Source organism: Musca vetustissima, unplaced genomic scaffold (genome assembly GCF_032173495.1).
Source record: "Musca vetustissima isolate MV318-11 ecotype Yass unplaced genomic scaffold, APGP_CSIRO_Mvet_v1 utg36902, whole genome shotgun sequence".
In the NCBI taxonomy this organism is placed as follows: Eukaryota; Metazoa; Arthropoda; class Insecta; order Diptera; family Muscidae; genus Musca; species Musca vetustissima.
Genome location: NW_026878835.1, coordinates 230,959 through 250,213, shown reverse-complemented (window position 1 = coordinate 250,213; position 19,255 = coordinate 230,959). Strand labels below are relative to the sequence as shown.

Below are 19,255 nucleotides of genomic sequence, written 5' to 3'. Positions count from 1 at the left end.
TTGTGTCCTCTACTGGTTCGGTTGGTCTTGTGGCTACCACCTCCGCTGGCCCCACCACCGCTAGTTGTTGTTGCTGCACCTCCCGATGTATTACCGGTGCCCGAGGCAATTTGCATAAAACTAGCTCCACTTATGGGTATTTCGTGTGAGCGCAGTGTACGCTTGGAACTTTGCATTTTCACCGCCAACGACAGGGATGTCATATCGCCCGGCAGGGGTGTTAATATTGTTAAACGGGTTATTGTCAGCGAGCATAATCTGCAAAAAAAAAAGCGAAAAGCAGAAGGAAATTAATTTAAATAAAAAAATAAAATTAATTATGGATTTATTACAATGCGTAATGGGGAAGAGACAGAGGGAGCAGGAAAAATGACGAAAGAAGGCAATAAAAGGAAGTCAATATTAACTTTGACTTCAGGCTATCATTTGTCATGCCCAAGTCAGGCATTTATGTAAATTAAATTGCATGGCAGGGTAATTTATACTGAAATATGTGCGCCTTATGGCAAAATTCTCGAAGAAATACACTGAGAAAAATTACGATTTTTTTAGAGAACCTAGAGAAGAAGACCGAACTGGCATTCAAGAACAAAAGTGGAAGACTTTATAGTTTTCTATGAAGAAGGTGACCCTCTGGTCCTCTATGAAGATCAAAACCCTCTGGTTCTCTATGAAGATGACTCCTTGGCCTTCTATAGGAAGGCAGCCAGGTCTTCTATAAGGAAGGTATCCTGGAAGACCATCCAGAAGAAGGCCATCGGGACTTCTATGAAGATGAACCCTTGGGCTTCCATAAAAAAACCTTCTGCTCTACTTCTGGCTTTCTATGGAGAAGAACTTTGGGCACTCTATGAAAAAAAATATATTCTTCTATGGAGAACATCGAAGAAAGTGGCCCTCAGGTCATCTGTCTTCTATGAAGTATTAAAGAAGACATCTTCTTCTGTGTAGAATACATTTAGCTCTTCTATGAAGAAGACCTTCAATAGCTCTTCTATGAAGAATACCTTCAACAGCTCTTCTATGAGAAGCAGACCTTCAACAGTTCTTCTATGAAGAAGACCTTCAACAGTTCTTCTATGAAGAAGACCTTCAACAGTTCTTCTAAGAAGAAGACCTTCAACAGCTCTTCTATGAAGAAGAACTTCAACAGCTCTTCTATGAGAAGACCTTCAACAGCTCTTCTATCAGAAGAAGACCTTCAACAGCTCTTCTATGAGAAGAAGACCTTCAACAGCTCTTCTATGAGAAGAAGACATTCAACAGCTTTTCTATGAAGAAGACCATCAGCAGCTCTTCTATGAAGAAGACCATCAGCAGCTCTTCTATGAAGAAGACCATCAGCAGCTCTTCTATGAAAATACCATCAGCAGCTCTTCTATGAAGAAGACCATCAGCAGCTCTTCTATGAAGAAGACCATCAGCAGCTCTTCTGTGAAGAAGACCATCAGCAGCTCTTCTGTGAAGAAGACCATCAGCAGCTCTTCTGTGAAGAAGACCTTCTGGTCTTCTATGAAGGAGACCTTCTGGTCTTCTATGAAGACGACCATCAGCAGTTCTTCTATGAAGACGACCATCAGCAGCTCTTCTATGAAGAAGACCATCAGCAGTTCTTCTATGAAGAAGACCTTCATCAGCTCTTCTATGAAGGAGACCTTCTGGTCTTCTATAAAGAAGACCTTCTGGTCTTCTATAAAGAAGACCTTCTGGTCTTTTATGAAGAAGACCTTCTGGTCTTCTATGAAGAAGACCTTCTAGTCTTCTATGAAGAAGACCTCCTTCTGGTCTCCTATGAAGAAGACCTCCTTCTGGTCTTCTATGAAGAAGACCTCCTTCTGGTTTTCTATGAAGAAGACCTCCTTCTGGTCTTCTATGAAGAAGACCTCCTTCTGGTCTTCTATGAAGAAGACCTTCTGGTCTTCTATGAAGAAGACCTCCTTCTGGTCTTCTATGCAGAAGACCTTCTGGTCTTCTATGAAGAAGACCTTCTGGTCTTCTAAGAAAAGGACCTTCTGGTCTTCTATGAAGAAGACCTTCTGGTCTTCTATGAAGAAGACCTTCTGGTCTTCTATGAAAAAGACCTTCTGGTCTTGTATGAAGAAGACCTTCTGGTCTTCTATGAAGAAGACCTTCTGGTCTTCTATGAAGAAGACCTTCTGGTCTTCTATGAAGAGGACCTTCTGGTCTTCTATGAAGAAGACCTTCTGGTATTCTAAGAAGACGACCGTCTGGTATTCTAAGAAGACGACCGTCTGGTATTCTAAGAAGACGACCGTCTGGTCTTCTAAGAAGACGACCGTCTGGTCTTCTAAGAAGACGACCGTCTGGTCTTCTATGAAGAAGACCTTCTGGTCTTCTATGAAGAAGACCTTCTGGTCTTCTATGAAGAAGACCTTCTGGTCTTCTATGAAGAAGACCTTCTGGTCTTCTATGAAGAAGACCTTCTGGTCTTCTATGAAGAAGACCTTCTGGTCTTCTATGGAGAAGACCTTCTAGTCGTCTATGAAGAAGACCTTATGGTCTTCTATGAAGAAGACCTTCTGGTCTTCTATGAAGAAGACCCTCTGGTCTTCTATGAAGAAGACCTTCTGGTCTTCTATGAAAAAGACCTTCTGGTCTTCTATGAAGAAGACCTTCTTGTCTTGTCTTCTTCTGGTCTTCTATTGTATGAAGAAGACCTTCTGGTCTTCTATGAAGAAGACCTTCTGGTCTTCTATGAAGAGGACCTTCTGGTCTTCTATGAAGAAGACCTTCTGGTCTTCTATGAAGAAGACCTTCTGGTATTCTAAGAAGACGACCGTCTGGTATTCTAAGAAGACGACCGTCTGGTCTTCTAAGAAGACGACCGTCTGGTCTTCTATGAAGAAGACCTTCTGGTCTTCTATGAAGAAGACCTTCTGGTCTTCTATGGAGAAGACCTTCTAGTCGTCTATGAAGAAGACCTTATGGTCTTCTATGAAGAAGACCTTCTGGTCTTCTATGAAGAAGACCCTCTGGTCTTCTATGAAGAAGACCTTCTGGTCTTCTATGAAGAAGACCTTCTGGTCTTCTATGAAGAAGACCTTCTGGTCTTCTATGAAGAAGACCCTCTGGTCTTCTATGAAGAAGACCTTCTGGTCTTCTATGAAAAAGACCTTCTGGTCTTCTATGAAGAAGACCTTCTTGTCTTGTCTTCTTCTGGTCTTCTATAAAGAGGACCTTCTGGTCTTCTATAAAGAGGACCTTCTGGTCTTCTATAAAGAAGACCTTCTGGTCTTCTATGAAGAAGACCTTCTGGTCTTCTATGAAGAAGACCTTCTGGTCTACTATGAAGAAGACCTTCTGGTCTACTATGAAGAAGACCTTCTGGTCTTCTATGAAGAAGACATTCTGGTCTTCTATGAAGAAGACATTCTGGTCTTCTATGAAGAAGACCTTCTGGTCTTCTATGAAGAATACCTTCTGGTCTTCTGATCTTCTATGAAGAAGAAGACCTCCTGGTGTTCTATAAAGAAAACCTTCTGGTCTTCTATGAAGAAGATATCCTGGTCTTCTATGAAGAAGGTCTTCTGTGAAAAAAACTTCTGGTCTTCTATGAAAAAGGCCTTTATCAGCTCTTATATGAAGAATACCTTCTGGTCTTCTATGAAGAAGACCTTTATCAGCTCTTATATGAAGAATAACTTCATCAGCTCTCCTATGAATAAAACCTTCAACATCCCTTCTATGAAGGAGACCTTCAACATCCCTTATATGAAGAAGACCTTCAACAGCTTCTCTATGAAGAAAACCCTCAATAGCTCTTCTATGAAGAAGACCTTCAACAGCTCTTCTTTTAAGGAAGACCTTCAGCTCTTCTATGAAAGAAGACCTTGAGCTTTTCTATGACAAGGCCTCTTCGAATTATATACGAAGCATTAAAATTTTCTCTTTATCTGTGTTTTCCTTTTTCATGGATCTCCTTCATACCACTCTTCATACATTCCATATATCCCATGTTGCCCCCAAAGATTTCTTCCACTGCATTTTTCTTCATTAAAAATATACAATTTTTCCCCATTCAACTATCCCGGGTGTGTCATCCGGTATAGTAGTATTGCATTGCATGCAAGAAAAATAATCAACTGGGTTTTTCCATAGCCCACACATAGTCGTCAGAGCAATGGCAACAAGCACACTGGTCGGTAGGGGTCATAAATTAAATTAAACACTTTATTTGAATAGTTTCTCTTGCACTTTTGTGTGTGCACAGATTTTGTTGGCGGCAGCAGCAGCAGTCTCTCCATGCGTATGGAATGAATGGACGTACGTAATACAATTCACCCATTGGTCTCTGGTATCTTCAGCAGCAGGAAATTTTAATTCCCTGGCTCGGCAGATTCCTAGTTTTTGTTGCTGTTGCCTGCCTGCTGCTCATGTTCTTCAATGATATATAGCAACCAACCAACAGGCCATAGAGTATTGAAGAATGTTCAATTACGTTGAGTGTTATGATGAAATAGAGAAGTGGACATTCCGTTTTTTGTTATGTGCACAATACTCGTCGTATGCATGATGGGGTTGCTAGTTTTTTCTGAATTCAGGGTAATATTGAGTAGTGATTCAGAGAGTGCATAAATTGGAAAATTTGATATAGGAATGCATTTGAAAAGAAAAATGAGAAATATTATATTTCGTAGGGAAAGTAGCAATGAATCTCATTCGAACATATTGATATCCTCCGAGTATTGAAGCACTATATACTGAATAATTAGATAGGGTCCAACATTTATTTAATTTCGACCAAATGTGGAGATTATTTGCACACTAACGAGAAGATGTGATTGTGCACAATGACAATGACCCAAGGACCTATTTGTATTTCTCAAAAAACAATTTGTAGTCCAGAAGAGGTTCTGGATGTTTTCAATCGGAGTGGAAAAAGTGATCCGTTACAATGTGTTTGATTCGACGAAAAAAATATAAATTATTTTGATCTCCTATATCAATACCATATGGTCTTCTATAAGATCTTCTGGACGTTTATAAAAGAAAAAGACCTTCCGGTCTTTTGTCATAAGCAGACCTTCTGGTCTACTACAAGACCTTCTAGTCATCTTCAACAAGATCTTTTGTTCATCTTCAAGAAGACCGGATCTTCTAAAGGAAGACCCTCTGTACTTCTATACAAACGACATATTGCCTTTTATAAAATGTCCTATTAATCTTTTATAAGACCTCATGGTTCTCTATAAGAAGCGGACCAATATGAATAACTCCAGGTCTTCTAGACCCCTTGGTCTTCTATATGAAGACCTCCAAGTCTTCTATATGAAGACATATTGGTCTTCTATAAGAAGACCTTTTGTTCTGCTATAAGAAGATATTCTGGTCTTCTGTAAGAAGCCATTCCAATCTTCTGTTTTATAAAAAGAACTTCTGGTCTTCTTTAAGGAAACATTTTAGTCTTCTATAAGAAGGAGACATTTTGGTCTTCTATAAGACGGTTTTGTGGTCTTCTATGAGAAGACCGTTTGGTATTCTTTAAGAAGACCTTCTGGCCTTTTATATGAAGGCCTTCTGATCTTCTATAAGAACACCTTTTGATCATATTTATAAAGACCTTCTGGTCTTCTGTTTTAATGAAGACCTTCTTGTCTTCCGTTTTAATGAAGAACTTCTGGTCTTCTTTAAGGAGAAATTTGGATCTTCTAGACGAAAACCTTTTGGTCTTCTATAAGAAGACCTTCTAGACTTCTTCTATACAAATACCATATTGTCTTTTATAAATGATATTTTAGTCTTCTATAAAAAGGCTGGGCCTCTATAAGAAGACCAATATGAAGATGTTCTAGGCTTCTATAAGAATACCTTTTGGTCTTCGTATGAGAAGACTTTTTCGTCCTCTATAGGAACAATTTCTGGTGTTCTAAAAGAATACCTTCTGGTCTACTATAAGAATATTTTTTGGAATTCTGTAAGAAGACCTTTGGGGTTTCTATAAGAAGACCTTTCGGTCCAAAATAGAAGACCAAAAGGTCTTCTAAACTCTATAAGAAGCCCTTGGGGGCTTCTATAAAAAAGAAGATATTTTGGTCTTCTATAAAATACCTTTAAGTCTTCTTTAGATGAAGAGTCGGCATAACTATGACTTATATTGCTTATATGACTTCTATTGCTATCACAGCCGACGGGAAGCTCTTTTTTTCATTTTACGCATTTGTACCCCAGATAAACACACCCACCTTCCCCCTACATGCTATCTGGGAAGCCTCCGGTATTATATTGAGAAACTTCCACGGTTTTCTAAAGGAAAAACTTCTGGTCTATGATCTTCTGGTCCTATGATCTTTTATAATGCTACTTGGAGATTTGGCCTTTTCTGCAAAAGGCTGAATCTCCGATATTAAGTAAGGAGACATATTGACCTTCTAAAAGAAACCACTTTTGCCATTCCTAAAATTGTTGATGATTTAGTTCTGTTGACATTTAGTTCTCTATAAGAAACCCCTTTGACCTTCTATAAACTTAATTTTAAAATGAATCATCAATAGCTAGGCACTTGGAGTTGGTTTTCTATGATTTCTATTTTCTAGATCTGTCTTTTTGTTGTTGATTTATTATACACTCCCTCCTCTCTGCCCGCCTGTCACCCAGCATTACACTGCAACTTGTTGGGTGACAATAAACTTGACAGACAATTAATGTAAAAATGAACATTAATTGGAGTATTGTGTATTGTTGCAGCCATATGATAATGTGATCGGCCAAGTAGAGTCTATTGTAGAGTTGGATATAAAAACATTATATGGTGGTGGTCTGGTAATTTATGACATCATTTATTTCTGTGTTTTGTTGTTTGTTGTTGCTGCAATTGTAACATAATAAGATTACAATTACAAAACACTTACAAGATACTGGTGCTAGTGTTCAGTTTTTTTCTGTCATTTTTGTTTCCATTTATAGTTTGAAACGTGTTGTTGCCATTGTAAATTTAAATCATAGCTTTATTATGCCATGAACAGCATGAAATAATAAAAAACGACAACAACAAATTGGAACCATTTTCAATTTAATGGTGTTTCAATGGTTCTTCTTTGGCCATTTATTGATTGTGGGAATTGGTAACTTGCAGAGAGAGGCCAGACAGACGAACGGAGAGACAGCTAGACAAACTAATCTCATTATATTGTGGAATTGCAATTGAAATTGAAACGGAAACCTATTATGTGACAATTAAATGGTGAGAGAATAGTTCATAAAATGTGACATTAAAATTTATAGTTTATCATATTTATGACTTCATGGTTTCATGATTTGATGCAAGTCTACGATTAAATTTAAATAAATAAATTTAATTAATAAAAATTCTGTACAAAACATTTTTTATAAAAATATATTTAATTATGTTTCCAAAATTGGGAGAAAAAGATATTCAATTCATACCTTTCCCAAGGCATTACCAATGATTACAAGAGGACCTGTTTACTTCTCAAGAAACAGCCTTCGGGACAATGGCATGATGTTCAATATTTATTTTCCCTGGGGCTAGATTTTTTTTTTAATTTAATCTCTTTTATGATTAGAAAATTCTTAATAATTTTAAACAATATTATAATCTACAAAATCATATACATCATCTAACATCTTCCAGGAATAATATTACCTCTAAATTCTTAACAAAAAAATTTAGATTTGTATTCCAAACCCAATGAACTGGATTTAATGGTAAAACTAGAATTTAGCAAAGCCACAGAGATTTTAAGATTAATTTGTTTTCTTTTTTTTTAGATTTCAATTTGTATTTTTGTGGCGAATCCTATTAACCTCCTCTGCAGCTATATCAAAAATCTGTTTACCGGTTGGCCGGTCGCTCTGTGTCTTGCCTGTATTGGAAACAAAAGCCAAGTTCAGTGAACTGGCATAAAGATAATAAAAACGTGATTTAAGGTAAAATAAAAAATAATAAAAAAAAACAAAGTAGCACAGAGAAAGAAGACCGACAGTAAGAGACAAAAGAATTCACAAAAAAAAACTGAAAATAAATTATCTCTTTTGTTTTTTGTTGGCAAAATCAATAATAATTGTGTTTGTCTGTGCACAATTGTCTACTTGAGTGGAGGATTGGTTAAATGACGCATTATGAATTCACCTGGATGGACATACTTTAGACTTGCTTCTGTCTGATATAGAAACATCTACACTTATGATAGATATCTGAAACCATCAATACTTGTAAGAGAATATTTTTAGTACCAATAGGAATAACTGGTCCACTTCTACAAGAGGACATTTTGGTCTTCCCAAAAATAGACAAAAACTTGTCTATAAAAATCAAGATCTGCTGTATAAAATGCAATTCAGCTTAACTGAATTGCAGATTTAAATAAAAAGATGTAATTCAGCTGAAGTAAATTGAAGATTTTCTTTAAAAATTTAATTCACCTGAGCTGAATTACATACTTTCTATTGGAAACCTTATTCAGCAAAGCTGAATTGAAAATTTTTCATGGAAAACCTTATTTGACTTAGTTGAGTTGTTGAATTGAAACCGAAAACCTTATTCAGCAAATGTCACTCAGCTAATTCGTTTAGGGAAACATTAACCCTTTCAGTGTCAAAACAAATTTTTGTCGGAATAAAAATCTAAAATGTTGTACTTAAAATCGTATGAAGGCACATAGTTTAGAAAAAAAATCAATTCTTATTTTAACCCTCGGACAGTTTTGTCTGTCTTTCAGCAAAAACAAAGACATCAATTGTAACGGTACATAGGATAACCGTAAATTTTCAAAGGAAGAGAGTAATTTTAAATGTCGAATATATTCGACAAAAACACTGAAAGGGTTAAAAAAAAGACAAAAACGTTTCTATTAGAGGGAAGATCTCCTTTAAAAAATACAATTCAGCTTAACTGTATTGATGATTTAATAAAAAAAATATAATTAAGCCGAAGTGAATTAAAAAAAAATCCATTAAAAATTAAATTCACCTGAGCTGAATTGCCTATTTTCTATTAGAAAATTTATTCGGCTATTTTCAAGGAAACCCTTAGAGGAGTTGTTGAATTATAACCGAAAACCTTATTCAGCACAGCTGAACTACACTTTAGTGACAGCAAATGCCATTCAGCTGAATCGTGTAAGCTTAAAATCGACTAATTTAGATGCATTTATTATTTGTGCTGACTTTTGACACCCAGAACCGATAACAAAATTACACATTTCAAAATCTCAATAAAGACACTTGCAGATTTCATAAGAAGAAAATGTTTCAAAGGCTTTTTGGGCCTCAACAAGACGCAGAAAGTTACCGGGTACCGAGGGAGAATCTCGAGTTACCCATGATTTCAAAATCGTCGACCAATTCTAAAAAAAGGTCCTAGGTCTTATCCTATTTTACGAGATGTCCCTAACGCTGGGGTGATAGGCGACCTCGTGTCCATCAGTGCTTCACGGCTTGCTATCAGGGTAGCGACTTTTAATACATGGGCGCCACAACAGGCTTAGCTGACATGTCTTTACATGGTCGATCTCAAGTTCTTACAAAAGAACCGACACATGGATACAGATTACAAAAATTCATCTTTAAAGCGCGACGTAATGCAAAGCAGGATACAAGGTCTTGTATCTCTGGGGAACAAATCTCCTGACGCCCTAAAGCTGTGAACATAACTAAGTCTTCAGAAAAAAGGTCTATGAAATACAAGCCATTTCTAATAATCCAACAACAACCTTTAAGGCCCATGCATCTCTGAAAACGTAAACTCTCACACCCCGTGTGAAGAGCATGCGGTCTTTTGATGGACAGCAACCAGTAAAAGTCTAACGACGTCGCTTGTGACATTAAAGACTGATTCCCAAACATCGGTTTCTTCGTCGTGGACCTCTGCAAGAAGTGAGAAAGATAAAACAACATTTTCTATAATAAAAGAGGTTACAGAAGACCGACCAGTGGCAATAATTGACCGAGTTTATGCCGAACTTGGTAGGTGATGAACTAGCAGAAGTTCAAAACTTGAGGAATTGTCGCAGCTGATAAACTGTTCATTACCCTCACATGTTCTAAAATTGATCGCAATAGTCCAGAATTCATATTTGTACAAGAATATGATAAGTGGATTAAATTGCAGCACTGGTTGCAGTTATGGTTTTCACCGCTCCTAACGGGCGGACTTCCAGTTCTTCTATAACAAATATATTTTTGTCTTCTGTGAAGAAGTTTTACTTGATCCCACTGAAATTAAGGGAAAATACACTATGACACATAAGTCTAGGTTTCCCCATGTCACTTTTTATACCTCTCTCTCTCTCTTCTAAGAACTCAGCAGAGTTGCTTACAAAAGTTGCATGTGTAAACCCAGAGTAATGGAGTTCATGGTTTGCGGGTTTGAAAATTCCTTTTGGGAATGAACACCCTTGTGGTATTTCAAGAAAATATGGACAAACCAGTGAGCGGAGCAGTTTAGTCGGACGGGGCCGACCATACAATAGCCTACACAACTACGACGGAGTTCTAACATTCTAAATAAGTTTATTCCGAGCCTGGGAAATATTTCGTGACATTTCCACCCTCTTGCCCGATTAGAGTTCAACAGCACATCTTCCATACACTGACATATTTTCCGAAAATTACTAATATTCAGTACATCCCTTCTTATTACTTGTCCAGATTGACTTCAGCGTGCGTTGTATGGTGATGATCGGCTTATAACTGTGGCCTATATATCGATTCGAAAAATTGCAAAAAATTAATTTCTCGGTCCACGATCAGCGTTATATTTCCGCCCTCTAGTAATATCTGAATACGAAAGCACCTGTAAATATTTAAGTGTAACTCCCACATCCGAGAACATACGACAATATAATTGGTATCAATTTAAAGGTCAGCCACTCCTCTTGAATATACTATCAACTTCTCGGGTCTATGTCCTTTAGGAGTAAATATATACGCCATAGAATCCAAATATTGTCATTTTCACACAAAAGTCAGGGTCAATTTGACCTGCTAAATATTGACCGATCTTTATCAAAACAGGCATGTTTATTCTTTGGCCCGTTCCCCTTATCCATGTAAAATTTCAAGATGTTTGTGCCATAATTGCGTCCTCTGGAGCGACCAGAAAACCCGACAAAAATTTAGTATTTGGTCCATTTCATCCCCTAAATATTAACCAATCTTTACCAAAAACAATAGGGGTCTTCATTGGCCAGAACCCATCCTACATGCAAAATTTCGTGAAGATTGGTCCATAACTGTTTACAAATTATAATGGACAGACGGACGGACGGACACACATGTCTAGATCGACTCAGCTAGTCGAGATATGACGGTATACTTAAAGGTGGGTGTAGGACCAATATTTCGCGGTGTTACAAACTCTTGGGGCTGCACAAAGCTATAATACCCTGACAACATAGTTGTGTAGGGTATAAAAAGATACACAAGGATTCGAGAAGGAGGATAGGATTTAGAAAACTCTTCCTCATTTAATTTCTCTAAGGGAACCCCGCACACTATTCTCAGTTTTAGTTTATTTTTATTTAATTTTAATCTATGTGTGCTCTTTCTCATATCATTTTTAGTGATCATGTTTTCCGATCATGTTAACTAGAAAAAACAACTACAAAACAACAACAAAATTATGCCAATTATTTTTTCTTATCCTTTAAGTCTTCAAGTGTTTACAAGTCTTCAATGTAATGCAGGTCCATTTTCCAGTCACTTGAAAATCATAAGCATTTTACATTGAGAATTTGAAGAATATTGATCCTCTTAAGAAGAATATTTGATCCTCTATTAGCAGTTTCTTTGTGTATGTTTCGAATTCCAATTCTAACCATTCAGTTATTGTCCTGTACTTAATAATTAACATTTTCCAGTTATTCAAATCTATCTACATCTATCCTTCCATGATTTGTTCAGATTTCGTATATAATGATAACCCCTTGAATTTATGAATATATCCTATCACCAAATACTTATTATCACCTAACTAACAACAACTAGATTAACAATAATTTAAACCTAATTTAATTACTTTGAATAATTTATTTTAATTTCCAATCGACGAAAATAAAAACTGACCTATTTCCTTATACCCCTTCCTCCAGAAACAAATTCTACGAACGCAATTATTTTTTTAATCGTCAATAATTGTGTATCTAATCTAAAAAAATACAATAGAAAAAAGGGCATATATCAGGTTTATGGGAAACCACCTAACACAATTGACAAAAGATTGACTGACTGACTAGCCACCGCCAACAGCCAACCAACCAACAACCGCTCACACAATCAACATTCATTCATTCAAATCAAAAAAATCAAAGTCAACAGAAAACTGAACTAATTTTCTTTGATTTACAAAAGGCCGATGGACTGACCACCTCGCTGCATGACTGTCTGTCAGCCTACCTATCTATCAATCAAATCAATTACACAGAAAACCTAGATTCTATTTTTAAACAAATCAAAGTTTGACGTATCGTATAGAAAAAGTGAATGTCATTGCGTGCATGCATATGACGACTTTTGATTAACTGTCACATTTCAATATTTCCTTTGAAAAAATAGACAACACATTCTATAACAAATGAGAACCCAGTGAACAATTTAAAATGAAATATATTTGAATTTGAAGAAAAGGGTTGAAAAGGTAAAAAACACTCAGGATATTTCAAAATCCACAAATAATAGAAATTAGAAAAAATAATTTGCCTTCAGAGGAAGATTCGTAATAATTTAAAAATTCCGAATAACATTTCCCATATTTGTTTACTGGGTCAAATACACACAACGAACCTTTATAATATTTATAAATTGTAACCATGTAACACCTTCATTAACTATTTATAGCTAGCGAATCGTTCGTGGCCATATTATAAAAAATCACTCGCCAAACAAAGTGTTGAAATATGAAATGCTTGACATTTTTGATGCATTTCAAAATAGTTGCTAACAAGAAAAAAATATTAATTAAATTTTCAACAAATTAAACTGTTATAATTATTATTTTTTTTTTATATGGACATATGTCAATATAAATATGTTTGTAATTTTTAATGACAGAATCAATAAACAAGCACGAGTGAGCTGTTGATTTCAATTGCATGCCCTGCAAAATAAAGTTATTTTGAAATTTTCACAGCACTCAGCTAAGTAGAAAAATTGACAACACAATTATTAGCTATTTGTTCAGTATTAATATTGAATGGATGTCAATATCAAATACAAAGTCAATAAATGTTGTTCACCACGCGTGTCTCAATAATAATGGGTATTAGGTTGCATATGTCTGTAGTACATAGAAACACTTGTCGAAGATATTCCACTGGATGAACCGCAGAAGATCGATAAGGTATCGGATAGTTTTGTTTTTCATAGAAGAATTGATGGTATTCTCCAAATATGACCAGAGGTTATTTTCATAAAAGACCGACGGAAATTATCTATAGAAGAAAAAAACCTATTCTCCACAAAAGAATATAATTTCATCTTTATATGCCACTAGGAAGTAATCTTCATAGTTCTTCATAGAAAATCCGATGGTCTTCTTTATAGAGGCTATTGTAGAAAACCAAAGTGTCTGCCTGATAAAGCACCAAAAATGTGATTTCGACTTTCTAATAAAATATCAGAGGGTTTCTTCACACACCTAAAGGCCTTCTTCATAGAAAATCCGAAGGAGTTTATCTCGAGAGAAGATCAGATTGTCTGCTTGATAAAAAAAATAGACGACCTCTATATAAAAGACCAAGGATCATCAGAGAATATACTTCATAGTCGATGGTCTGAAGGTCTTTTTCTTCATAGAAGAGCTAAAGATCTTCTTCTTCATAGAAGAGCTGAAGGTCTTCTTTGTCATAGAAGAAGGTCTGAAGGTCTTCATCATGGATGATATGGAGGTCTTCTCCTTCATAGAAGAGCTTAAGGTCTTCTCTTTCATAGAAGAGCTGGAGGTCTTCTTCTTCATAGAAGATCTGGAGGTCTTCTCCTTCATAGAAGACCTGGAGGTCTTTTTCTTCCATAGAAGAGCTGAAGGTCTTTTTCTTCAATAGAAGAGCTGAAGGTCTTCTTCAGAGAAGAGCTGAAGGTCTTATTCTTCCATAGAATAGCTGAAGGTCTTCTTCTTTATAGAAGAGCTGATGAAAGTCTTCCTCTTCATAGGAGAGCTGAAGGTCTTCTTTGTCATAGAAGAAGGTCTGAAGGTCTTCATCATGGAAGAGCTGGAGGTCTTCTCTTTTATAGAAGAGCTGGAGGTCTTCTTATTCATAGAAGTGCTGGAGGTCTTCTTCTTCATAGAAGAGCTGGAGGTCTTCTTCTTCATAGAAGAGCTAGAGGTCTTCTTCTTCATAGACGAGCTGGAGGTCTTCTTCTTCCATAAAAGCGCTGATTAAGGCCTTCTTCTTCTTCATAGAAGAGCTGAAGGACTTCTTCTTCATAGAAGACCTAAAGGTTTTCTTCAAAGAAGAGCTACAAATTGTTCTTCCATAGAAGAGCTGAAGGTCTTTTTCTTCCATAGAATAGCTGAAGGTATTCTTCTTTATAGAAGAGCTGATGGAAGTCTTCCTTTTCATGGGAGAGCTGAAGGTCTTCTTTGTCATAGAAGAAGGTCTGAAGGTCTTCTTCTTTATAGAAGAGCTGATGGAAGTCTTCCTCTTCATAGGAGAGCTGAAGGACTTCTTTGTCATAGAAGAAGGTCTGAAGGTCTTCATCATGGAAGAGCTGGAGGTCATCTCCTTCATAGAAGACCTAAAAGTTTTCTTCAAAGAAGAGCTGCAGGTCTTATTCTTCCATAGAAGAGCTGAACGTCTTTTTCTTCTATAATAGCTGAAGGTCTTCTTCTTTATAAAAGAGCTGATGGAAGTCTTCCTCTTCATAGGAAAGCTGAAGGACTTCTTTGTCATAGAAGAAGGTCTGAAGGTCTTCATCATGGAAGAGCTGGAGGTCTTCTCCTTCACAGAAGCACTGATTAAGGTCTTCTTCTTCATAGAAGAGCTGAAGGTCTTATTCTTCCATAGAAGAGCTGAACGTATTTTTCTTCTATAGAATAGCTGAAGGTCTTCTTCTTTATAGAAGAGCTGATGGAAGTCTTCCTCTTCATAGGAGAGCTGAAGGACTTCTTTGTCATAGAAGGTCTGAAGGTCCTCTTCATAGAAGAGCTGGAGGTCTTCCTTTTCCATAGAAGAGCTGGAGGTCTTATTCTTCCATAAAAGAGCTGAAGGTCTTTTTCGTCCATAGAAGAGCTGAAGGTCTTATAATTCCATAGAAGAGCTGAAGGTCTTTTTCTTCCATAGAAGAGCTGAAGGTCTTCTATCATATGGGAACTGGAACGTGTTCTTTATAGAAGAGCCAAAAGATCTTCGTAATAGAATAGCCAGAAGGACTTCCTATAAGAGTCAGAGGGTACTATACAGAGGAGAGACAGAAATTAATTTTTAATAGAAGAGCCAGAAGATCTTCTTTATCGTATCTTCTTCATAAAAGACCAGAAGCTCTTCTTCATAGAATACCAGAATATCTTCATCATAAAAGATCAGAAGGTCTACTTTATAAAGGGCCAGGCTATATTCTTCACAGAAGACCAATAAGTCTTCGCATAGAAGACAATTAGGTCTTCATAGAAGACAATTAGGTCTTTTCATAGAAGACCAGTAGGTATTCTCATAGAAGACCAGTAGGTCTTCTCATAGAATACCAGTAGGTCTTCTCATAGAAGACCAGTAGGTCTTCCCATAAAAGACCAGTAGGTCTTCTCATAGAAGACTAGTAGGGCTTCTCATAGAAGTCCAGTAGGTCTTCTCATGGAATACCAGTAGGTCTTTTCATAGAAGACCTGTATGTCTTCTCATGGAATACCAGTAGGTCTTTTCATAGAAGACCAGTAGGTCTTCTCATAGAAGACCCGTAGGTCTTCTCATAGAAGACCCGTAGGTCTTCTCATAGAATACCAGTACGTCTTTTCGTAGAAGGCCTGTAGGTCTTCTCATGGAAAGCTTTCCTATGGAAGACAAGCAGATTTCGCATTGAAGATCAGACTTTTTGGTCAATTAAAGACCAGAATTTTTGGTCAATTGAAGACCAAACTTTGTGGTCCATTAAAGACCGGTAGGTATTCCAATAGATGACTAGTAGGTGTTCCTAGAAGTTCGTTCTATATAAAACTAGTAGGTCGTCTCATAAAAAACCAATAGGTCTGTAGGTCTTCTGATAGAAGACCAGTAGATTTTGTCATAGAAAACCTATAGGCCTGTTTCTTCTACCCTGTAGGTCTTCTTCTGCCTGTAGGTCTGCCAATAGATGACCAGTAGTGTTTCGTAGATGGCCTTCCTATAGAAGAACTGCAGGTACTCTCAAATAAAACCAATGTTTTTTTCGTTGAAGGCTTTTCACAGAAGACCAGTATGTGTTCCCATAGAAGGTAAGTTTGTCGTTTTATAAAAGACCAGTATGTCTTCTCACAGAAGACTTGTATATCTCCTCATAGAATACCAGAGGGTCTTCTCATAAAAGACTGAGACCTACCGTCTCATTGGCCTTTTCATTGAACACCAGTTGATCATCTCATAGAAGATCAGTAGGTCTATTCATAGAAGACCAGTATCAGATCAGAAGGTCAAAGTCTCATCTTTACAAGACGATCATAGGGTTTTTTATTGGAGGACCAAACTGACATTCCATTGCTATGGCATCAGTATCGCAACAACATTAAGACGCAAAAACGGACAAACAACAACAACGAACAAGCGATTTTAGTCAACAACAATAAAATTAATGACCATTTTTGATATGTATGCCCAATTAATTGATTTATTGCATTCCTAACATAATTGCAAAAATTATTTTGTTTGCATCTGGTCTGGTGCGGGATACATTATTTGAATATTAATGAGAAATTATTTCAAAAATGAAAACAAAAATCTCCAGCATTGATGAGATGCATCGTAGGCCAAATATGTAAATAATGCCATTTGTTGATGAACGTTCTAAAATCGTACAGAAATATTAAAATTGAAGTCAGAGTAGATTGATGGAAATATGAAGATTAAAAATGTTTGGAATATATGTAGGCTTTCAAAAATTTGTGTTGCCCTAAGAGTTTAGGTAATGATTTAATCAAGAAAGACATAATCCGGAGAGGAGGTGTTTGCCTTCAAATTAATATCAATTATTTTGATATTCAAATATATATCACGAATTCCACAAAAAGGTCAACCAGATAGGTGAAAAATCAATTTATTAAGAGATATATGAAATTATATAGGAAATATTCTTTGCAATCCGGACAATATATTTTTAGTTGAATTTTGAAAATAACGGTAACGGAAAAAATTAACATATTTTTCTATACAGACTCTAATATGGGATTTTTTTTTTTTTTTTTTTTTGATAATGCTCTTGAGATGGCAAACTCAAATAATACAAAGTTTGTCTTCTATTTCCATCGAATCCGTCCGTTTTGTATCCGTCACGCACATGTTACATTTTGATACCCTACACAACTATGTTGTAAGGGTATTATAGCTTAGTGCTGCCCCAAGAGTTTGTAACGCCGCGAATTATTGGTCCTAGACCCACCTTTAAGAATACCGATCGTCATATCTCGACTAGCTGAGTCGATCTTGACATGTGTGTTCTTCCATTCATCCGTATGTCCATTATGATTTGTAAACATGTTATAGGGGATCTGACCAAAGAATAATCATGCCTGCTTGGTAAAGATCGGTCAACATTTAGCGGGTTAAATGGACCCTGACTTATTACAAAATTTGTATTCTATGTCGTATATATTTAACCCTGAAGGACATATCACCGAGAAGTTGATAGTATATCCAAGAGGAGTGGCGGACCTTTAAATTGATACCAATTATATCGTCGAATGTACTCGGATGTGGGAGTTACACTTAATTATTTACAGATGTTTATGTATTCAAATATTATTTAATAACCCATTAACATTAGAGGGCAAAAATATAGCGCTTTAAATTTTTGCAAGAGGTTCCAGTTATGGTCAAGGACAACGCCTATAGCTTTCGGTGATGATCACATAAAAAATTTGGGATGAAGTCGACCGAAAACTTAATTTTTTGTGTGTTTCGAGTCGATCTATAGGCCACAAGCCAAACAACCCACGGTGAAGGGAATCTGGACAAATAATTAGAAGGGCTGTACTGAATATAGGGAATATTCGGAAAATATGTCAGTGTAAGGAAAATGTGCTGTTGATCTCTAATCGGTCAATAGGGTGCAAATATCACGAAATATTGCCCAGGCTCACTGGTTCTTCAATAAGTTGGTTTAGAACCAGGCAACAATTTCGTGACGATTGGTCCATAACTGCATAATGATATACTAAAGGTCTTGGGGCCACACATAGCTATAATACCCTGACAATATAGTTGTGTGGGGTATAAGAATTACCATATTTAAACCATTCTGTTTTGAATTTAATTTTTTTAGTACATGTGAGTAACAGTGCGTTATGAGTGTAATATGTGCGTGACGGTGTTCAAAGTAAAAATGTATATGTTAGAAAATTTTTCCTCAAAAAAATTAAATGTCAATATAATCTTGAATAACCCTCTTATAGCTGTAAAAAAAAGTCCGCAATTTTATCTCCAGCCAATTCGCAGAAATTTCATATCGAAACTGATATCCACTTTTTAAAGGGAAAATTTTGTAGCGCGTGCGAAATTTACAAACATATTCATAAAAAACTAGCAGGTATTGTAAAAGGCGTAAAACTATTTAATATAAATTGCAAAAAAAATTTCAGAAACAAATTTTTCTTAACTAAACAAACGATTATATTTCGCACGCTGTTACATTGCGTGACATGGAATTCGTAATTTATTTATCACCATGTCGCGAAAATTTTACCAGACTAGGTTGGCAGAAACTTAATGTCCAGTATTAGTTATGTAGGGTATTACAAGGTCGGTCTCGACCCAGGAAGTAGTTATTCCTATTAGTTCTTCGGTAGTCGGAAAATTTAAAATAGTTTCCTGAAAATTGTTTCTTAGGATTCCATAAAAAATAATAAAATTGCATTATGAACATTCATCATCCTCCCGTACTTCACCCTTTTCAAGTATCTCATGACGTTATTAAAAATAAATAACAAATTTACAAAACTATTTTAATTAAACATTGCTTTGTAATGCGTTCATCCCTTTTTTGTTTCGCTGTGCACGACATGCACTGGAATTTGCAAATTTACAGCAACAACAACAAAATATAATTTGCTTTACTTTTATGCACCGCTTTGCTCTTTATGAATGAATATGGCAAAAAA

The 19,255-nt window shown here is 36.2% G+C and overlaps 1 protein-coding gene across 1 annotated transcript in view; it reads right to left on the bottom strand.

The window, feature by feature from the left end:
- Positions 1-13: 13 nt before the first annotated feature.
- LOC133323608 (phosphofurin acidic cluster sorting protein 1-like) overlaps positions 14-19,255 on the bottom strand; it is a gene marked incomplete at its 3' end in the record, with an annotated part of 105,077 nt that continues 85,835 nt past the window's right edge. Inside the window, exon 2 of the mRNA XM_061532524.1 lies at positions 14-258. Coding sequence (XP_061388508.1) covers positions 14-258 — 245 coding nt within the window. The remainder of the gene's footprint in view (positions 259-19,255) is intronic.